The 19866-nt window shown below is 46.6% G+C and overlaps 1 protein-coding gene across 1 annotated transcript in view; it reads left to right on the top strand.

The window, feature by feature from the left end:
- Window positions 1-17084: 17084 nt before the first annotated feature.
- The window catches only part of SIM1 (SIM bHLH transcription factor 1), a gene marked incomplete at both ends in the record, with an annotated part of 49857 nt that continues 47075 nt past the window's right edge, over window positions 17085-19866 (top strand). Inside the window, one exon of the mRNA XM_080616129.1 lies at window positions 17085-17259. Coding sequence (XP_080472255.1) covers window positions 17085-17259 — 175 coding nt within the window. The remainder of the gene's footprint in view (window positions 17260-19866) is intronic.

Below are 19866 nucleotides of genomic sequence, written 5' to 3' on the forward strand. Positions count from 1 at the left end.
CAAGTTGTCTATCAATCAAATCCATGCCTCTTCAATTTAGAGACAAGGATGTCATGTGTTCACAACAGACTTCACAGGTCTTCACAGACTAGCAAATTTGCACCTTGGAATGGAAGTAACTCAGTTCCTACTGTGTAATGCTAATGTGGGAAAATTAGACTTACCTACTTGACAGTGGTACTTTCTTCTAGCTAATAGGATAAAACAGTTTCAGAGGCCAATAACACATGGTGAGTTTCCATCATGTATTTATCAGCAAATGAAATAATGAAGGGGCTAGTTACCTATTGTAGTAGCACAGTAATGTCAGGTTCTGGTAAACTGTCATATTTGTTGCTGTAAAGATTCTGCAATTAAGCCTTATTTTATTTTCTCAAACGATTGCTATGGCTAACAAGAGAGCTGGAAAAACCACCAAAAGGATTCTACTATCTCCATAAGAAGGCCCCTTTATTTACCCATGTGAAAGCAAGATTTCTCTCTAATTTTGTTTTGTCTGGGGGTTTTGCTATTTTGCCTTATCTAAAATACAACACAAAATAGTTCAACTCTGTACCAAAAGAGACTACATGGCTACTTAACAGTTTACCATAGTTATGGGATCTTGCTGTTTCTTTGGCATGGCTCTTCCCTGTCCCACTCCATCCTCCTACCCCTGCCAACACCATCTCTCTTGGTATACTTGGATGAAGCTTTCTGGGATAGGATCTTTGGGGGGATTTCATTCTGTTTATAGGACACGTAGCACAGAGGAAGTCCTGGTCCAGGATTCGGTTTCTGCAAACTGAAATCTACAAGAAAAAAAATGCACACAAGACTCTTCTGTGCTAAACTCAAAATATGATACAATATTACTCCAATAATATATTAAACAAATAAGACAGATACAAAATTCACAGCACAGTTAGCTCTACAGTTCAGCCAAACGACAGTTTCAATTTAAATTCTAAGTGACTTGATTCAAAGAGGGGGTGAGCAAATCTGGGAAAAGAGGGATGTAGTGGTTTCTCAGTTCTCCTTGGTAATAAAATGTTAAGAACTGACCAAAGGACATAGGCCATATCCATGTGTGTGATACCCATCTAGTCCAGACAAATTCTGTCTTTGTGCATCTCTCACATTTTTTTACTTGACTACTCCATGCAAACATTGACAGTAGCTTTAAACCTCATACTTGGTGGTACCCTTAAAATACATGCCCCTCTCAATAGAACAGACTCTCCATTTACATACAATAACGTGTGCATTCAGAAGGCAAATGCTCCCCACAACTTCATGAAGGCTCCCCTGGAAAAAGATTTAGAAACTGCAAAACACATTCACAAAGGATTCAGACTTTCCTTTTGCCCAGATATATATGTAGTTGCAGTGCCATTCACTGCAACACCACACAGTAACTCAGAAGGAATCACAACTAGGTAAAGCTTCTGAAACTTTTGCTAACAATTTTTGCTTCCTGTTGATAAACTATACACAGACATGGCCACCTACAAATAATTATCACAGAATCACAAAATTGCCAGGGTTAAAAGTAGCCTCTGGAGATCATCTAGTCCAACCACCCTGCCAAGACAGGGTCACCTAGAACAGGTTACACAAGAAGGTGTCCAGGTGGGTTTTGAATATTTCCAGAGAGGGAGACTCCACACCCCCCTGGGCAGCCTATTCTAGTGCTCTGCCACCCTCAATGTAAGGAAGTTCTTCCTCATGTTGAGGTGAAACTTCTTGTGTTTCAGTTTATGGCCATTGCTCCTCATCTTGTCTCTGGGCACCACTGAAAAGAGTGTGGCATCATCATCCTGGCACTGCCTTTGAGATATTTGTACACATTCATGAGATCCCCTCTCAGTCTTCTCTTCTGCAGACTAAAGAGACCCAGCTCCCGCAATCTCTCCTCATAAGACAGATGCTCCAGACCCCCAGTCATCTGCAGCCCTCTCCTGGACCCTCTTCAATAGTTCCTTGTTTTTCTTGAACTGAGGAGCCCAGCACTGGATGCAGTACATCAGATGTAGCCTCACCAGGATCGAATAGAGGGGGAGGATCACCTCCCACAACCTGCTGGCCACGCTCCTCCTGATGCACTCCAGAATACTATTGGCCGTCCTGGCCATAAGGGCACAGTGCCGGCTCATATTCACCTTAGCATCTCCCAGTGCTCCCAGGTCCTCCTCAGCTGAACTGCTCTTCAGTAAGTCAGCCTCCAGACTTACTAGTACTTGGCCCAGGTGCAGCACCCTACACTTGCCCTTGTTGAACCTCATAAGGTTTCTCTGTGCCCAATTCTCCAGCCTATCAAGGTCCTGTTGAATGGCAGCAAAGCCTTCAGGTGTATCAGCCACTCCCCCCAGCTTCACACCTAGCATTAAGCAATCTAAGCTCTCAACTATCCAGATCATGCAATTTTAAATTAATACACAAATTTATTGTCATTTTGTCAAAAGTTATTATTGGATAAAAGACTGCTAAATCTAAAACTATGGTTTTTTAAAACAACTAAATTATGAATGAAATTAGTTGTAATGGTAAAAGAAATCAACTTAATGAATTCATTTAGTTCAGCCCAATACAGCCAATAAATGCTACCAGTCTCCTAGAGTTATGTCCATTCATAAAGCGATGAGACATAAAGCAATGTCATTCGAACTTCGTAGGTGCTTAAGAGTAGGAAAAATTACATTTGGGTTATGCAAGCTGAATAAAGTATGATCATACCTTTGCAAAGTCACAAGATAATGATTTTTATTTTACTGATGTGTGGAAAGCTTTGGGGGGTTTTGCTGTTTAGCTTTCTGAGGACAGAAAAGCAGGTTGCTGTTCATCATCTTTGGTACATAGATCCGATCTGGACCTCCCTGGAAAACTGTAACAGAATGTGCAATGACAGCTCTTCCCTTTTGTTGCTGAAACCGAAATGTCTGCATCAGTATTACCCTATACTCCAAGATCAGAACCGCTCTGAAAGAGTTTGACACTAAGCATTTAGTTCATTTTCTACCTGGTTTGTAGGAAGTGCTCAGTCAGGTACCAGCTGTTGGGTATCCTAAATGTCCATTCCAAACTTAAATGCACCTCAACTAAACTGAACCTTGTCCAAAATTTTCCAGGATGAGGGTCCTCAAGGAATGCTGAACTTAAAGAACCAAAACTTTAAGAAATAGGGTTTGGGTGTAGGGGTTTTTTAGAAATAAATTATCTATATGGATTGCTAGAATATTCTGTTCTTTGTAAACATGAGATAATAAAAGGAAAAACCTCACCAAAAGGATACTAACAAGAATCCCACATTGTTTCTTCCTTTTAAAACCACGTAGTACCTACGTATTTGTCTGAAATTCTGGGGGAACAGCTGGATTAATTTAATCAAATCAATTAAAATCTTTTGGGAAATATAGGTGATGCTAAGGAAACGAACAGAACCTGGAAAGAAATCCCAACATTAAGTGATCAAAATTATGCTGAAGTTTGTTTTCTGTTGATGCATTGCCCTTTTGCTTCAGAGTCTGGAGGATGAAATGCATTCTCAACAAATATTATTAGCAGATCAAATTTAGTTTCTGCTCTTATTTTCAAAGGATTTGGTGAATAGACAGTAGCATTAGTATTATCTAATCCTTCACTCAGACCTAGGACTCAAAGATTAACAGCTGCAGATTTCATAACATTTCTAATTCAGGGATAAATTGTATTTTCTTTACTTGGATGGGTAGGTAATGTCCTAAAGTTATTTAATTCTTAGGAACCATTGACTTTACAAAAACAGACTAAGAACTCATGACCATGAAAAATTGCTAATCAGATGAAATTAGATGAAAAAAATATCCCTAATGGGAAACACAGGATAAGAATCCCGTCTCCAAGGAGGGACACAGCTTTGTCTCACGCAGACATGGTTGCTGTGCAGCAACAGACCTGTTTGGTTTTGTTATACAATCTGCTTTCATTACACCAAATTATTCTGTCATGATGGCACGCCTTCCACAAAAGCATGCTTTCCAATAGAGCACATTATGGGAAATCATGGTCAGAAAAGGGAAGAAAGAACTCAAGGAGGGAATTTTGTATGGAAGTAGATGGGATAGTGGAATGCAGCTAATTTTCAAAAAGAAAGCACAAGTCTTCTCTCTCATCCTGAAAGACAGCGAGCCTCCATTTTCAGGGGAAGGTTCCAAGTTAACATATCCTAACCAGACAAACACCTCTCCTGTAGTCCTAGGCAAGGTATCAAACATAAGTTACATTTCTGTGTTCCATCATTGTTCCAGGCTTCCCTCTTCAAATGCAGTTGTGCAGTCTCATTTGAGATACCAAATTTTCCATATTCACCAGCTAGGGAAATTTCAGCACCTCACACCTTGAATTCCACTCTGGGTACATTCAGAGGTGAGAGTCTTGGTATTTAAAAATCCTTTCTTAGCTATACCCCTAGAGAAGTGTATACTCTTCATTTTATAAACTATGTATGATCTTCCTTCCGTTTTACACACCTTTGCTTGTAGCCCTCACGTTACATCATACCAAAGCAATGTTAAAAATAAGTATTTCAGATTAAAAATTATATTAAAAAAGGTCCTTATGCTTACATTTGGAAGTATAACATATGACATTAGTATAGTCAGTTATGTCAAAATTTCTCAGGGAAGAAAGAATAAACAGATTCACATATATATGTATAATCATATACATAACTATTATAGTAACATGAACATGTTACCAGTTATTAGTAATTAGTAAAACATTCATGTTATTAACATGTACATAACAAACCATTGAAGTTAGCAGTTACTGTTTCTACCACTACTGAAGGAAGGCAGGAACCTACCAAAACTAACATTCAGAAGAGAAACATTGCTTTGATCTCTTGAAAGAGCAAAGAAATTACTGACAGGAATTAGATCCCTGCCTATGTGTTTGGTTTATGCATAGCTGAAGATAATCTACTTTAAAAATAGCTTTCACTGCTCCATTTCTTTACTTAAACCCCTTTATTTTCCTGCAATTAAAAAAAAAAAAAACAACCAACACACACACACTTTGTCCACATTCATTATTCCATTCTTTTATGTGCCACTTATCCTTTCCCTGTCCAGCTCAGAACACCAATGCAACATTGTTCTGCCATCTTTGCTCCAAGCCATAAAACTTCAGAGTATAAGAAATAAAGTAAGATACAGGAATAAATCAAGTAATTTCCTGTTTGATTTTTTTTCCTAATTCTTCCTCTTTCCCCATAATTAATCCCACTCTTCCATTTCAGCCTTCATTTCTATTTCAATTTCTCAATCTGCCTTAGTATTTTTTCTATTTTATTTTACCCTTCTTTCTCTTTTCCGTGCTGTACCTTCTCTTGTCTTGTAGACAAAAATAAACATACACCTAAACAATTTAAAAATTACTTTCTTACTACTGTTGCTACCCAGAGCACTTTTCTCTGGGCTTTCTGTATTTTTCATTGCCTTTTACATTTCTACACCTTTATCTTTGAACTGTGTTCCAAAGCTTGATTGAGGCCTCGCCTTTCCCCTCACTCTTCCCTCATCACCTTTTGTTATGTGATCTGCTACAACCCTTAGAGCAGTTTGGTTTTGATCCCAAGTGCTAGTCACAAATCTGTTTGTGGCAGATCAGGCTCTCCCTTTTCTACCCATCCATTTAGTGTATTTGCTGCAGAATTCTTCATATTTTGAGCAATAGGTAATAAAGTCTATCTTGTCCAAATGAACAAAAAGAGGAAAAAACACTCCTTCCCCTGGGCAAAATTTAGATAGTATTAGGCATCTTCAAGAGGTATCAATATGTAAATACATATGCTATCAGTAACACCTAGCAATAAGATTAGACTACCGCAGAGCCTTTCATCTTTCTCCTGTTGGCCACCTTTCACTTGTACATTAGAATACCACCTGTGATTGCACAGAATACAATCTCTGCTTCTCTGTGGCCAAACAATCACAAAACCAGGGGTGGAGCATGTTTCAGACACACTTTCTTCATTCCTTCACTTATACTGAAGAGGGATAAGGAGCACAAATCTGAATCAGCCTCCGTTTGACCACAGGAGATACATACTGTTTTCCAGCCCTAGGCTATGCTCTTTTACCATCTGAGGCCCTCAGGCAATCTGTTAAACAACAGCTGACTGAGAAACCAGTCAGGCCACAAAGTGTCTATAGAAAACCTCATCTCCAGGGTTAATTTCAGCTAACGTTCTCTTAGTCATAAAGTATTACTGGAAACTGTCCTAGGCAAAGGTTGCTTACCACATGACAGTTTGAGAACAGATTCCTTTCAATTTAGGTATAAAATAGCAAGTTCCTATATTCCACACTCAAACAACAACAGTTGTCAGGCCCACACATGCATGAGATTGGATCATGGCACAGAAGGATATAAATCCACATTCTTGAGATCATAAATCAGTCAAACTGATTGACTGGCTGCAGACCATCATAGGACTGGGTTATTCTCCAGCTGCCCATGACAAGATTCCCCTGGTGCATTCAGCACTGTGAGAACCAATATACTGGTCCGATTCAGTTGGATCCTCTTGCATTATGTTTCAAACTGTTGAATATGGATATCTCATGATGCTAAAACATACACAGTTCCAGTGTCCTGATCTTATACAACTCTTCCCTTGACAGATCAATAAATTTCTCAGCAAATATTTTATTTCTGAAATAACTAAAAAAAAAATTAATTACATTAATTTGACCTAAGCACACGTTTGAGGGAGACAAACTCATTCCACTTCATGTTAATTCTTCAATCTATATTAAAAATAACCAAAACAAACAAACAAACAGACAGACAATAACACGACTACACCTATGGGGTTTTGCTTCAAAATGAGGGGAAAACCCTATAAGAAGATCAGATCTGGGGTACAAGATAACACAGACAATTTCCAGCATAAATGCTAGTTATTAGGTGTCATGTAGAGTCAGGAGTTGCCATGGAATCCATTTGCTTCTAAACCAGCTCCTCCTGCTGGAATACTTTCTCATTATTATTTGTTTCAGTAGCACAAAAGGAGCTGGCTATAGAAGAAATGTTATTTTAAGGTAAAGTTTCTACTATGTCTGCAGTCAGACATGAAATTAAAATCTAAATTTAAAGCCATATTTCTGTTCAAATGTAAAGCTACATTACTGCAGTCAGAAGAACAAAATCATTGTAGACTTTTTATAGATGCAGTAAAGCAGAAAAAACAAATTATAGCTGAAGTCGTCCTTTCAGCTGTCTTCCAGTAAGTGAAAATAAACATCATATGATGTCTACTATTTACATTTTTTATATATTTATCTCCCGTAATGCTTAGCTTTTACCATTTCACACTAGTTATTCTATGCAACAGCAGCCCCTTTACCAGCCTAATTCCTAACATCCTGGTACACAGAACAGCGTGTCCATGCTGGACACTGGGTTCATTAGGCCAATGAACTTACTTGTTGTGATGTCAGCTTCAATAGATGGATTTCAGAGGAAAAAATGCAATCATGTCTTCATACTCTTGACATGCTGATTATTGGGTTTCAATTCTTTTGTATAGAGTGTGCTGCAGTAGGACAGGAGGACAATACTGGAAAGTAGCCAGCAATATTAGAAAACTATGTCAGTGATTTGCAGCTTGGCATTTTAATACTTATTATTAATGTTATTATTTATAATAAACATAGAATCATAGAATCATAGAATAGACATTGACTAGAATTGCATCTGGAAGCCCTAAACAGAAATAGGATCCTACTGTGATCAACATTGTATGGAGATAAATACAGCCTTTGCCTCCAAGAGCTTATATTGAATGGTCCCAGCCTTGTAAAATGAGCTGGGCAGATAGATTCTTGCGCCCCTGCAGAGTCCCCCAGCCCTCAAAGGCAGTCAGCTTCCTGCATAACCCTCCTATATGGAGAAGCAGCAAGCAAGCTTTGGATGCAGGGAGTCTGAGTTTTTCTATTCCATTCCTCTCCCCCCCTTTAGCAGTTGAACTACACCCAAGCTTAGGTGAGTCCACTATTTCACCAAACTTCTGACCCTTATTTACATCTTTCCAACTCAAAAGTTTTGTTCCTGCCAGGAAAACAGAGGAAGCTCGGTGCCATGCAACACCCTTCTCCCTCCAGCCCTGTGTTTTCTAATTAGGTCCCATAACTGCAGGTAGACTTTGGCACCCACCAAAAGGCCTGTGGTAACTTTCAGGAAGCTCCCCAGAGAGCAACATCTTCTGGAACAGGCACTACTCTTGGAAAATCAAAAGAGCATGGACAAGCAGGCTACAGACTGGTTCCTTTGCCCTGGAGGGAAAACAGAACTGTCACTGGAGCCCTCCAATGAATAGAAGCAGCATAGCATTAGTAAACAATGAGGGCTGAGCTGTGGGAAGAGGACAGGGAGCCAGAAGCCAAGCATGACAGCCAGGCCATTAGGGCATGGGCCTCACTAACCAGGGCCCACCCCACACTACCTGAGCAAGGAGATCTGGGTTGGTACAGGGATAACAGTCAGGCTCAGGCCAAAGCACAGGTCATCAGGAAAGTCCATAGTGACGAGGCAGATGCAAGTTCAAGCTGGGAAGTCAGTCCATGCATGGGTCAGGGTCCAGATCAACAAGGTCCCTAGTGAGGTACAGCCATCATAGCAGTGCTGCCAGAGCCAGGAATCCCTACAGGCAAGCTCTCAGGGAAGGTGTGAGCATTGCTGCCAGGTGAGGCCAGTCAGGGCAACTAAGGCTTACTAGTGTGCTCAGGGACCTGACACCCAGAGTCTCCTGTCTTGCCAGTATGGCTGCTCTGACAAGTGGTTGGGTGAAGCCATGCACCAGGAGCATTTTGTGCTGAAGCCAAAATTTAAACCAGACTCCAGAATATCCTTAGGATTTGTCACATTTCAAAAATGTGGCATTAGCATCACCGAGCTACTGCCAGACCAAATAAATAATAACTCCTTGTTCACCTACTAGATACATCTGACAGGAACTACACAGAGTGAGCAAGCCCTGGAGATTCCTCCATCTGGGTGCAAGTAGTGGACACTTCTTGGGAGAGGCAATGTGGGGAAGCTGTCCTTTTAACAGGCTCTAGCTTTAGCTGGTTATACCCAGCCATAGCATTGTCTAAACAGAGTCCCACCATCAGTGAATAAGAGCCAGAATTCAGGGTTCAGACAAAACATTTCAACAGAGAGGTAAAACTTAAATAAAAAAAGTATTAATCTCAGGCATATACCCGTCCTTGGAAATACACCCCTACCCCTGCGCAGCAGATTCAGCACAGTTTGAAGTCGGTTAAAACCAGATTCCAGCTTACAAATCTGGTGGTTTCCCTGTGCCTCCTTCCACCTTAAGCAATTCATCCCACAGTGTTTTCCTCAGAGACATCATCTTCTCCACATCGTTTCCAAAGAAAACGTCTACAAACTCAGTTCGTACTGCAGTTGCAATAAGGAATCTATTCACCTCATGGGGAATGCAAAGGAGAGCAGAGATGCCCTTGCAGAGTGCCCAAGTAATTGAGAAACTGTTAAGTGACAGAGGGTCAGACTCCCAGCTTAGCATGCAGTGCTCCTGAACGTAATTAGACTTGTGGCCACAAACAGATATGAGACTAAAACAACTCAAGCTCCTATTAAAACCCACACAGGGTACACTTCCCATCTTGCCTTACAACAAAACTGTAAGCATCCTGATGATTGTGATACACACCAAGTACAATGGGCACCAGTTCTGAAGCCACCAGGCAACCTCACACCCTGCATCTCTCCTTTCTGGTCTGATTAAGCCTATTCTCTGAGGTGATGGGAGGCTGAAGGCAGAGTTTCAGAGCAGCAGAGGGGGGTGGTTCCTCTTGCCATCGATTTCATCTCAAACTGCATTTGTTATTTTGAAGCAAAGTGTGTCCTCAAGGGGGGCTAAGCTGCTTTCCTCCTCTGAAACAAAGCAGTGATACAAGCCTATTTGTGACCTGTTAATTATCAGGTTGCTAGTAAGAACAGACTGTGGAACGGATCCCACTATTTTAAGCATTATTCTTTGGGGTGCTGAAATTTAAACAGGCTTCTGATGACAGATTTTCCCCTGACTAATGAAATAACTTCTTTGCTAATGAAAGCCAGGCCTTGGGAAAGGAGATTTCAGTGATAGCGGTTGGAGGAAGCCTGATGCAGCTTTGGATCCACTAGCATACGTAAGTGTGGGTATCACGCTGTACCTGAGGAGGTTTCCCCCCAGGCCCTATACCAGGACAAAACCCCAACAAGGGAGGGTGAAATCCAAACTAGCAAGCCTATGAGTGAGTAAAATAACATAAAAGGGACGTTTCCTCTGCAAATCCCCTCGCATTGGGGAAGGCGGGCCCGACCCCATGCAGATGAACGTACAAAATTAGGGGGGGAGGAGGTATAAGGAGAAGGGGAGGGGCTAGCACTGGCGGTTCGCGTCGTGCCATCGTTAGGCCCCCCGGGCCGCGCTGCAGGTGAGGGGATGCTAATTGTGACAGCAGGACCGCGCCGAGTCAGCGCAGCGCAGCGCAGCGCGATGTGTGTCCGCTCGCGTCCGTCTGTGCGGGGCGCTGCGGAGACGGGGCGGGGCGAGCTGGCGCGCACAGGCGCGCTCGTGTCGGGAGCCGTCGCGGCGCGTGTAGCGCTGTGGGTCCAGGGGCCGTTGGCGTCGGGCGTGTCGCGGGGAGGGCCGGGCCGGGAGGCGGTGTGGGGCCACGCTGCTCTCTGCGGGCCGCTGCCGAGTCACCGGAGAGCCCGACGGAAACACCGCAGCCGAACAAAGCCCTCGGCCGCTGAGAAGCCTCCCCCGAAGTGCGCCGGGGTCTCGGCGGGGCGTTCGCGGCCCCCCGCCTGTGCACCAAGGGCGGGGGAGAGAACCAGCGCCGCGGCTACCTGAAAGGCAGAGGGGCCACTCACGGCCGAAATCGGGGGAACTCGTCCCCCTAGGGGTGGCTTCTCGCGGCGTGGGGAGGGCGCGGAAGGCCACGCCGGGGGCAGCGAGGACGCCGTGGCAGTCTCAATCTCGGAGGCGCCTCCCCAAGCCGGGCAGGCAGTGGGGTAAGGGGAAACCCCCCGTAGGTGAGGAGTGGAAAGAGCGAAGCACCGACACCGCCTGGGCCGCTGGCACCGTACGCCGGCAGGAGGGAAAAAATGAACGTTGGTGCAGCAGGAAGGAGTACAGCAGCTAAGCGAGGTGTCTGAGAACACAGGGAGGGCAGGAAACACTTCTTAAAGTCTGTAATTTCTTCAAGAGTTCGTTTCCAGTCCCATATCCTTCCTTTACCAAGGTCGTTTCAGCTCATTTCGGACGTTCAGCATACCAGGCTCCTTTGGAAATGCAGAAAGCAAAAAAGATGTGTTTGAGGGTAATTGTTACTGATCACAAAGCAGAGTTTTTAAAAAACGTTTCTTTATAGTTCATGTTTTCATTCACTGCTCCACGTAAGAGTAAGATAGCTTGACTTCCTATCATTAGCGAGAGTGTATTCAATAAGGTAAGTGCTAAAAGGTACTGACCTTTGACTTCACTGGAAAAAAATGAATATAAATCATCTCGTTACATTCATGCCCAAACCAATAAAACTGAAAGGTGTGTGTGGTCAAGAGAGGTCCCCCCCCCCAAAAAAAAAAAAAAAAAAAAAAAAAAGCATTGCTTAAAAACCATAGATATGTCGCCAAAAACTGTTTGAGTCACCGAAAATAGCTTAGAATCGTGTTAGTAGTGGAGTACTATAATTTTGCAGTGTTGCTATAATTATTTGTAAGAGATGCGTTCGGATCCGCCTTTGTCAGAGGGCTGCTATCCAAGCGTGGGTCTGCAAAGTGTTTCCTGCGTTTTGTCAGAGAACCGGCTTTCTCGGTGCCCTGCTCCACTGAACGTCCTAATGATATTAGCAAAAGAGCAGGAGTAAAGCACCTAGAGCACGGCTCGAATCTTGGAGGTTAAGATTTACATCAGTTAAAACCTATTAATTGCTTCTGAATGGTCTCTAAGGGCGTTTGCCGTGCGTGTGTGTCAATAAAGCCTTGATGAGGGCACGGGTGAAAATTCCCTGGCACGCCGATTTACCAAGATACCCGAGTGGAGCCTGGCTCCGAGGTTACCGGTCTCTTGGGCATGGGTGGATGCAGCACCCCGGGGCCGGGCAGGGCCTGTAACGGCGGTGCAGTCACACCGGGACTCCCCCACAAGTAGTGCGGATTCGGCAGAGGCCCTGACGCCTTCTTGCCGATACAGAGCGAGAGGGGTGAGGATTGGCATGTCAGCGTCTGGCTGTGGCGAATACCAGGCCGATAGGGGCTTGTTGTAAACAATCGTGAGAGCGACCCTCACGGTTAGTTCGATTATACTCACCTTTTGCAAGCACTATGACGAAAACGGTGTATGAGCGATGGGTTATGCGTGACAAAATTTTTCTCTCTACGTAAGAAATTGTCACTTTTCTTTTTTTTTTTTTTTTTTTTTGTGGGATGGGAGCGGGAATTAGTAGACGCACCCAAATTCATAAATATATCAGAGTATGCCAGAATGTGCTGGAGAAGAAGCTGGATCAGACTTGTCCTATAGGGAAATGACCCAGCAGGAGGGTTTTGGTGGGTTTTTTTTTTTTCCTCTGCTTTGATTTGTACAGCTCTCTCCCCTCCCCCCCTCCCCGCACACAAACACACATTCATTCACGCAAGCCGCAATATACTCTGCATATTGCGCCTGGCTACACCAGGTTTTCTATACATCTCGTTGGAAACCTGCCTGAAACGCTTTGTTTTCACGCAGCCTTTCTTGACATATCCCGGTTTAGTTTGTGTCTGTTTAAGTCACATTGCGCTGCGGTACCAGCTCAATTTCCTAATATTATCTGTTTTCCAGAGTATTCTTGCCCGGGAATGAATGCATCTGGACTGAGCGCAGCGATCCCTGCGCTTCAGGCGGCCAGAGGGTCTCTCTCGCCTCCCCCCCACTCCTCCGTGGTGTCCGGCTCCACTTGCCGACAGCGGGGCACCGGCAGTACACAGCTGCCCCCCGCTCGGCAGCTCCGGTCCCTGCTTCGCGGGGTGACGACGACAGGGACACACACGGGGCGGGGAGCCGCGGTGCTCCCCCTGTGTCCCCCGGGGCTAGACCCTCAGCCCTCAGGTGTCTGCTTCGACGGCAGGGTTACTCCTCGGAGTAACCGCGGTACGGTCACCCGATGTACGGTGATGCATCCACTTTATTTATAAAGCAGCATCCTGTCCTCCCCTCTAGGACCGACGGGCTCCACCGGGCGCCCTGCCGAGCCCGCCGCGGGTGACATGGGGCTCTTGGACGCTACGAAGACTAGCAATTTGGCTTCTGTGGGCTGCCTTGCTCTGCATACCTAGGACAGGCCAGTGCTAGCTCTCATCTTCGCTGTCAGATGTCGCGTGTTTTGACGAAAGAAACCAAGTCTAACGCCTCTGAAGCGGCCAAATTCTCTCGTCCTTCGAGATCTGCCTTTTGCAGGCTGCTGGGAAGCGTCCCCAGTGCTGCCCCGCGCCTTTAGCGCTCCAACGCGGCAGTGTAACCTCGAAAGTTGAACGTTTGTCTTTCGCACACATCGTGTACTGTACCTACCCTAGCATCTGTACATTAAAAATCCACACAGGAACCCCAGTTACCGGGCTCCGGCCACGGGGGAAGGCGGGGCGGCCGCTGGCACCCACCGGGCTGCGCTGCGGGGAAGAAACCAGGTCCTGGGACACTGGGAAAGCGGCTCCTCGGTGAGCTGCTCTCCTCGCTGGGGCCGTAAGGGCCGGGTAAGGTGGATGCTCATGGTCCCTGGTATAAATTAGCAGAAGTGCATCCTACTGGTTTATTTATTTTTCCGAAACCAAGGGTGTTATAAAAGACATCCTCTGCGGCTCATGTTGACAAATAACTCGTGAGCTACCTGACAGTGTTAGTCCAGTTGTTGCCCATATGTCTAAATACCCTCCAAGAGACGTCAATGCCTTTTAGAGAGAGAATTACCTCAAATGAAAACTAGAAGAAAGATGGAGTTTTTTCTTCTCCCCCAAAACCAGCTTTACACCTGATTGGAGTAATGCCCAGAAAAAATTTTGGAATATTGAGTATCACTTTCCCCATATCACCCTCGCAATATGACTGGGGTTGGGAGGATTTTATTTTCCTTTTTTTTTTTTCTTTTTCTTTTAAATCCATACCTTCACTAAATGACTTGCGTGCGTGTTTGTGTAACAACGGGTCGCTTCGGTAAACAAGACAATCAAAAGAACATTTGAGACTACGCGGATACATTTCTCCGCCGCTTGTAGACAGACTCCCGGACACCCAGAGGAGTTGTTGAATGCCTCTCCTCCCGTCCTCCCTTTATTTACCCAAATGAACACAGGGAAAGCTTTTAACCGAAGGGAGATTCAAGGTGATAAGCAGTGAACAGGCGGTCGGCACTTGAAGCCTGGAGCTGCAGCCCCTCCGTGGGGTGAGAAGGATAGGGGGGAGTGCTTCAAAGGCTGGGGGTTTTGTTGACGTTTTTGATCTTTCGAAAACAGAGACCGTTTCTTCTTTCTCGAAATATTCCAACGGTTGCCTTGCCAATGCAATCTAATTTTAAATTGTTTTAGCCGAAATCTCGCATCGGCTGGTTTGGCAATTAGTTCAGGCTTTGGAGCGTCCCTTATGGTTTTAGAAAAGTCTCTCAACCCTTCTCCTCCTCTCTCCGCCCCAGGCGATCACTTTCTGCTCTATCTACTCTTCTTAGATTCAGCAGTTTTAAGAGCCGCGTCTGGGGGTTTTTGTGGGTTTGGGGATTTTTCTTTTCCGGGGTCTAGAGAGATGAGGGATAGTCCTGCTCCCTGGGAAAGAAAGAAACCCCCTCACTCCACATCCACTTTGCGGACAGTTTTAAAGTGCCTCTATCTCCTGAGGTAGGATTGGGTTGGGTGGGTTTTGAGGGGTTTTTTTAGCTCTTTCTTTGGTCTGTTTGTGGGATAATTTGTTAATGTTTTTGTTTTTCCAGCGTTTATCCTCCTCCTGCTCCCCCGCCACTCGGTTCACTTTGTGATATAGAATGAACTGTACCCCGTTAAAAGGTGGAGGTAGGGGAGACATACACACACACACACAGAATCTGGCTGCACCTTATTTCTCCCAAACACGATTCTGGGGTGGGGAATTGCCCCTCCTCACAACCCACAGTCTCAACGAACCTTGGCCGCCCCTCTCCCGTGCCCAGAGGGGAGAACGGAGCGGCTCCTGGATCACCATAGCCAACCCCTCCTCCCTCCACCACCTAACACCCGAAAACCCTAAACCCCAATACAGCGGGGGCGGGGGGAAGGTGTTGAACGCAGCACGGGTGGGGGGTCCTTCCTTGCGCGTCCCCGCGCTGAGCCCACCATTCTCCCTTCCCGCGGCGCCGCCAGGTCAGAGGGCGGACGCGGAGAGGAGAGGGGAGGGGGTGTGCCCGGGACTCGGTGACGTCACAGCCCCCTCCACCAGTAGGAGGCCGGGCGCGGGGTGGTGGCGGCCAATGGGAAGCGAGGTGGGTCCGTGAGTGGGCCCGGCCCGGGGGGGGTGAGAGGGGGGCTGGGAGAGCATTGAAGTTGTGTTAAAAGGCTTTTAGCCATCAAGAAGTTATTAGGCATTTCTCAGCCGCAAATTAGGGATTCTTCATTAATACCAACCTCGCCCCCCCACCCCACTCCACCCTATCCACCCCCCACCCCCCCCCCCGTTATGTGAGAGGGAGAGCCTGGGAGCCGATAAAGGGGCTGGGGAGGCGGCAATGACTGTCTGCCCGTCGGTGTGAGGAGCAGTGACAGGCGCAAACTTTTTTCCCCGTGCCATTAATGAGCCAATTAAAGAGTTGGGCTCCTCACCCCGGGAGAGCTCTCTGCAGGCTGCCGGGCTCAGGGTCTCAAGGTAGGTACAAAGAAGATCACAGCCAGCCCACCGCAAGCTGTCAGCTTCGGCGAGGAGCCGCAGAGACGTGTGGGTCTGGGCTGGGGGTCGCTATCCCCCGGTGGAAAAATAAGAAAAAAAATAATAATGATTTGTTCGGGAAAATGTGATGTTTGGGTGCATTCCGGCTCGGGACGGGGCTCGGCAGAGCATGCGTCCGCTGCCTGGGGTGCAGCTGGGGTAAGGCACCCTTCCCCCCAACCCGGGACATGAGGAGGGCAACCAAGACGAGGCGAAAATTTAAGCCAGAAAAGAAAGAGAAAACAAAAAAGAATGAAAAAATACTTCGGGATGGCAGCAGGGGAGATTTGGCCGCGGCAGCGGTGCCAGCCCGGACGAGAGCTGGGGGGCTGGCACGGCCCCGCCAGCACAGAAACCGGCCGGTAACCGTGAGCCGGGGGCTGTTTTCTGCCGTGACTTCTTTCTGGCCACGAAGTGCGCACCTGGGCCGGGAAGTGAGAAGGCTGTGGGAGGGGAGCACGGGGCAGGCTCCTCAGCTGGCGAGCTGGGTGGCAGGAAAATATCCTCTTTTTTTTTTTCTTCTTCTTCTTCTTTTCTTTCCCCTCTGGTGGGAGAAAATACTACACCCGCCGGAGGCCCGTTCTTGATTATTTCTCGCGGTCCCGCTGCTGCGTTGTGCGTCGGCTCTTTCACCCCAAGACTGCTGTTGTCTTCACAGAGGCCCCCGGGAGGCTGCCCCCGGCCCGCCGTTTCGGGCCTCGGATTGACAGCGGACCACGGGAAGAAACGGGATTATGATGAGTCTCTTCCGAGGAGCTGTGCTGCCCGCCATGAGTAGGAAAAAGGGCCAGAAAAAACTCGTTTGGTTGCTGCCTGATGCCGCAAGCTTCTAGCTTTTTTTTTTTTCCCTGCAGTTCCTTGGAGTCTCTGAACTGCATTGGATAAATGCCTTTCTTATCCGATTGACTCTGCTTTCCAGAGAATATTTTATTTTTTCGTTTTAAGAACACCTCTCTGATCTTCAATACTTGTTTGCATTTTACGCAACCAAGCGGTTTCCCAGAGCAATGGCCGCGCTCAGAACCTGATGCTCCGGAGAGATGAATTGCAGCTGAGTTTCCCTTCCACCTTTGGATGAATCTCTGGAGCTTAAATTGTAGGAAGCAAGGGGGAAAAAAACACGATGAAAGAGAAGTCCAAAAATGCTGCCCGGACTAGACGGGAGAAAGAAAACAGTGAATTTTATGAACTGGCTAAGTTGCTACCCCTGCCCTCCGCTATCACCTCTCAGCTGGACAAAGCATCCATAATCAGGCTCACCACCAGCTACTTAAAAATGAGGGTGGTTTTTCCAGAAGGTAGGTGGGAATATCTATTCGTCTCTGTTTCCATTCCGATCCGAATAAAAGTCTCTTGTCACTTTTATTTAAAACAAAAAAGAAGTAAATGGCATGGGGTGTTGTGCTTGGAGGCAGGGTGCTCTCCGCTGTCACTTTTCTCTGTCGTAAATACTTTTCCTTCAGTTTTTGTGACAGGTTTGGTTGAGGACTGAGGGTGCTTTGGTCAACACTTGAAGGCCCTGCGCTCTGCTGCCTGTTGCTCTAAAGCAAACAGGGGATTTCTTTTCCCCCAGTCCCCCTGTAAGATGTGCGTCCACCTCAGAGCACGTGCATGGAAGAAGAGGGGACGATTGCCCCCTATTTATAGCCATACTGTAGGGTGGGGAGTTAATATATGGGTAAATATTTACATAAGTCTATGCAAAGTCGTAAAGCCTTAGTTCAATTGTGGAGCAAAGGTGCGGTTTACAGGTACAGCCGTGCTCACACACACACAAAGCCTAAATAAATAAGCCAGGCACACCGATTCGCATCGTGAATGTGATGTGTCTCGCTCTGAGGATCAGAGGGCAGTCTGAGGGCATTAAAAATTTCCTAGGTCGATTAACAGGCGTTTTGGATTTGGATATATTCCCCACACATACACACACACGCACAAGCTGCCAGCCCAGCTCCTGAGCCTGGGCCGGATTCTCATCGACAGTCGGGCAGCAGCAAATAGTGAATTTCCCGTTGGCTTTCGCAGCCGCGGCGATGTCCCGTTTGTCTAGCAAAAGCAGATTTCGCCGTCCTAAACTACGTCTTGCTTTTAAGTAGAATTAGGATTCTAAAGCGACTGTCTTGGGTCTTCTAGATCGGCTGCTAAAGGAAACAGCACAGAAAGTTGAGAGAGTCGGAATAAAGTTCTCCTGTGTTCTCGTTCTATTGCTTTTATAAGATGGGGAAGTGAGGAGGGGAATGAATCAAAAGTATTTCACATTCTTTTATTTAGCTAACTCAACACAGAGTCTGCGTGAAAGAAAAATTAAGAGCTTTTTTTCTTGACCTAAGAACAAAATATGTTGCATCTTTTGTTGTGAAGTGTGTATATGTAAGAAACAACGTAATATACACATGCCCCCTCTGCTTTCCGTAGTTGTAACTCGAGTCAGTCGATCTGTCCGTCTACAAAGTTTTATAAATCAGGACTGGGTATACGGCCTGGTTTTGGTTTGGGTTTTGTGTGCGGGGGGGTGGGGGAGGGGGGGCGATGATGGTGGTGTGTGTTTGTTATTTTTTGGTAGTAGTTTTAACCTGAATAAGTCTTTGAGCTACAGGTGCTAATTCTACTTTTTAAAAGTAAATATACGATGGGACAATGATTCGGGCTGGGGAAGGTTCCCGCCCCATACACCATTAGGTATGAAAGTTTACACCTTAAGTCCACAGCAGTAATTTCCAACGGAGTGCATCTTGCAATAGTTTCTTCAAACTAGTGACTTAGAACCAAAGAAGGGGACAATGAAAGCTTTTAAAAATAGTGCTAATTAAAGCCTCTATCAATCTACTTTCCGATGTGATCTGCTACCACGTGAGGATCATTATGCGGGACAGCCCTCGGTTTCAAAGGAGACCGAGTTGTCCTTTATAATGTCAGCGCATACTTTATAAAAATAAAGCTATTGCAAGCTCTGATGCCCGTGATGTTACTAAAAGGATTATTAGCAGTGATTTGTCAGCTCCGGCGGTCTCAGTAGGCTACCTTTCTGCGTGATTTCGAGCAGGTCTCGTCAATTACTGGTGCCTATGTAGCGGGTTGTTTGATCAGAAGAAGCATATGGTATTGCTTGTAGGCTGTGAGTAATCAGGGAAAGAGCAGAATAGCTGCTCCCCGTCCCTCGGTGGCAGCGCAGGATGTTTGAATGCCCTGGGGAGCCCTGTAGCCAAGTGTGCCGAGGCCGGCGCCGCTCCCTGCCGCAGCAGATGTTGAGAGCGGAGACAGAGGGGACGGCGAAGCCCTCGTAGCCTCGTCAAAGGCAAACTCAAAAAGGCAAATTCAAAAGAAAGGCAGCGAGCAGGCACGGAAAGGCTCTCCACGCCGCGGCAGGCCGTGCGCCGGGCGGGCAGGCGGCAGATCCACGCAGGACAGCAGCCGCGTCCCCCCTTTTCCCCTCGGAGCCGTGCATCCCTACGCAGGGGGTGGGGCACAAAGGTCCGAGAGCTGGAACGCGGAATGGCGCGGGGCCGGGCGGGTTCTCCGCGGCCCCGCGCGGGCTCCTTCACCCTTCCACGCACTTCGGAGTAGGCGGAGAGCGCGCCGTGGTCCGGCGGGTTTTCTGGCTCTCGCCGGTTTCTGCCCATGCAGGGCACCAGGACGATTGTTTTTCCCGGGACCCCGGGGGGCGGCAGGAGCTCTGGGAATGAGCAGGAGCGACTTCTCGGGCTCCCGGTGCGGCTGGGCTTTTGCACCGGCAGTTTCCGCTCTTTCGGCTGCAGGAAAGTGGGGAAGAAGGAGAGGAAGAGAAGCGGCGGAGGGAGGCGGTGTCCTGGTCTCCCGGTGCCCCCCAGCCAGGAAAATAAGTCATTGCTTTGCTGGGAAGGGAGGACAGGTAGTGGCACCTAGAGGAAAAGCCTTAATGAAAGTAG

The sequence above is a fragment of the Psittacula echo genome (assembly GCF_963264785.1).
Source record: "Psittacula echo genome assembly, chromosome: 4".
Taxonomy (NCBI): Eukaryota; Metazoa; Chordata; class Aves; order Psittaciformes; family Psittacidae; genus Psittacula; species Psittacula echo.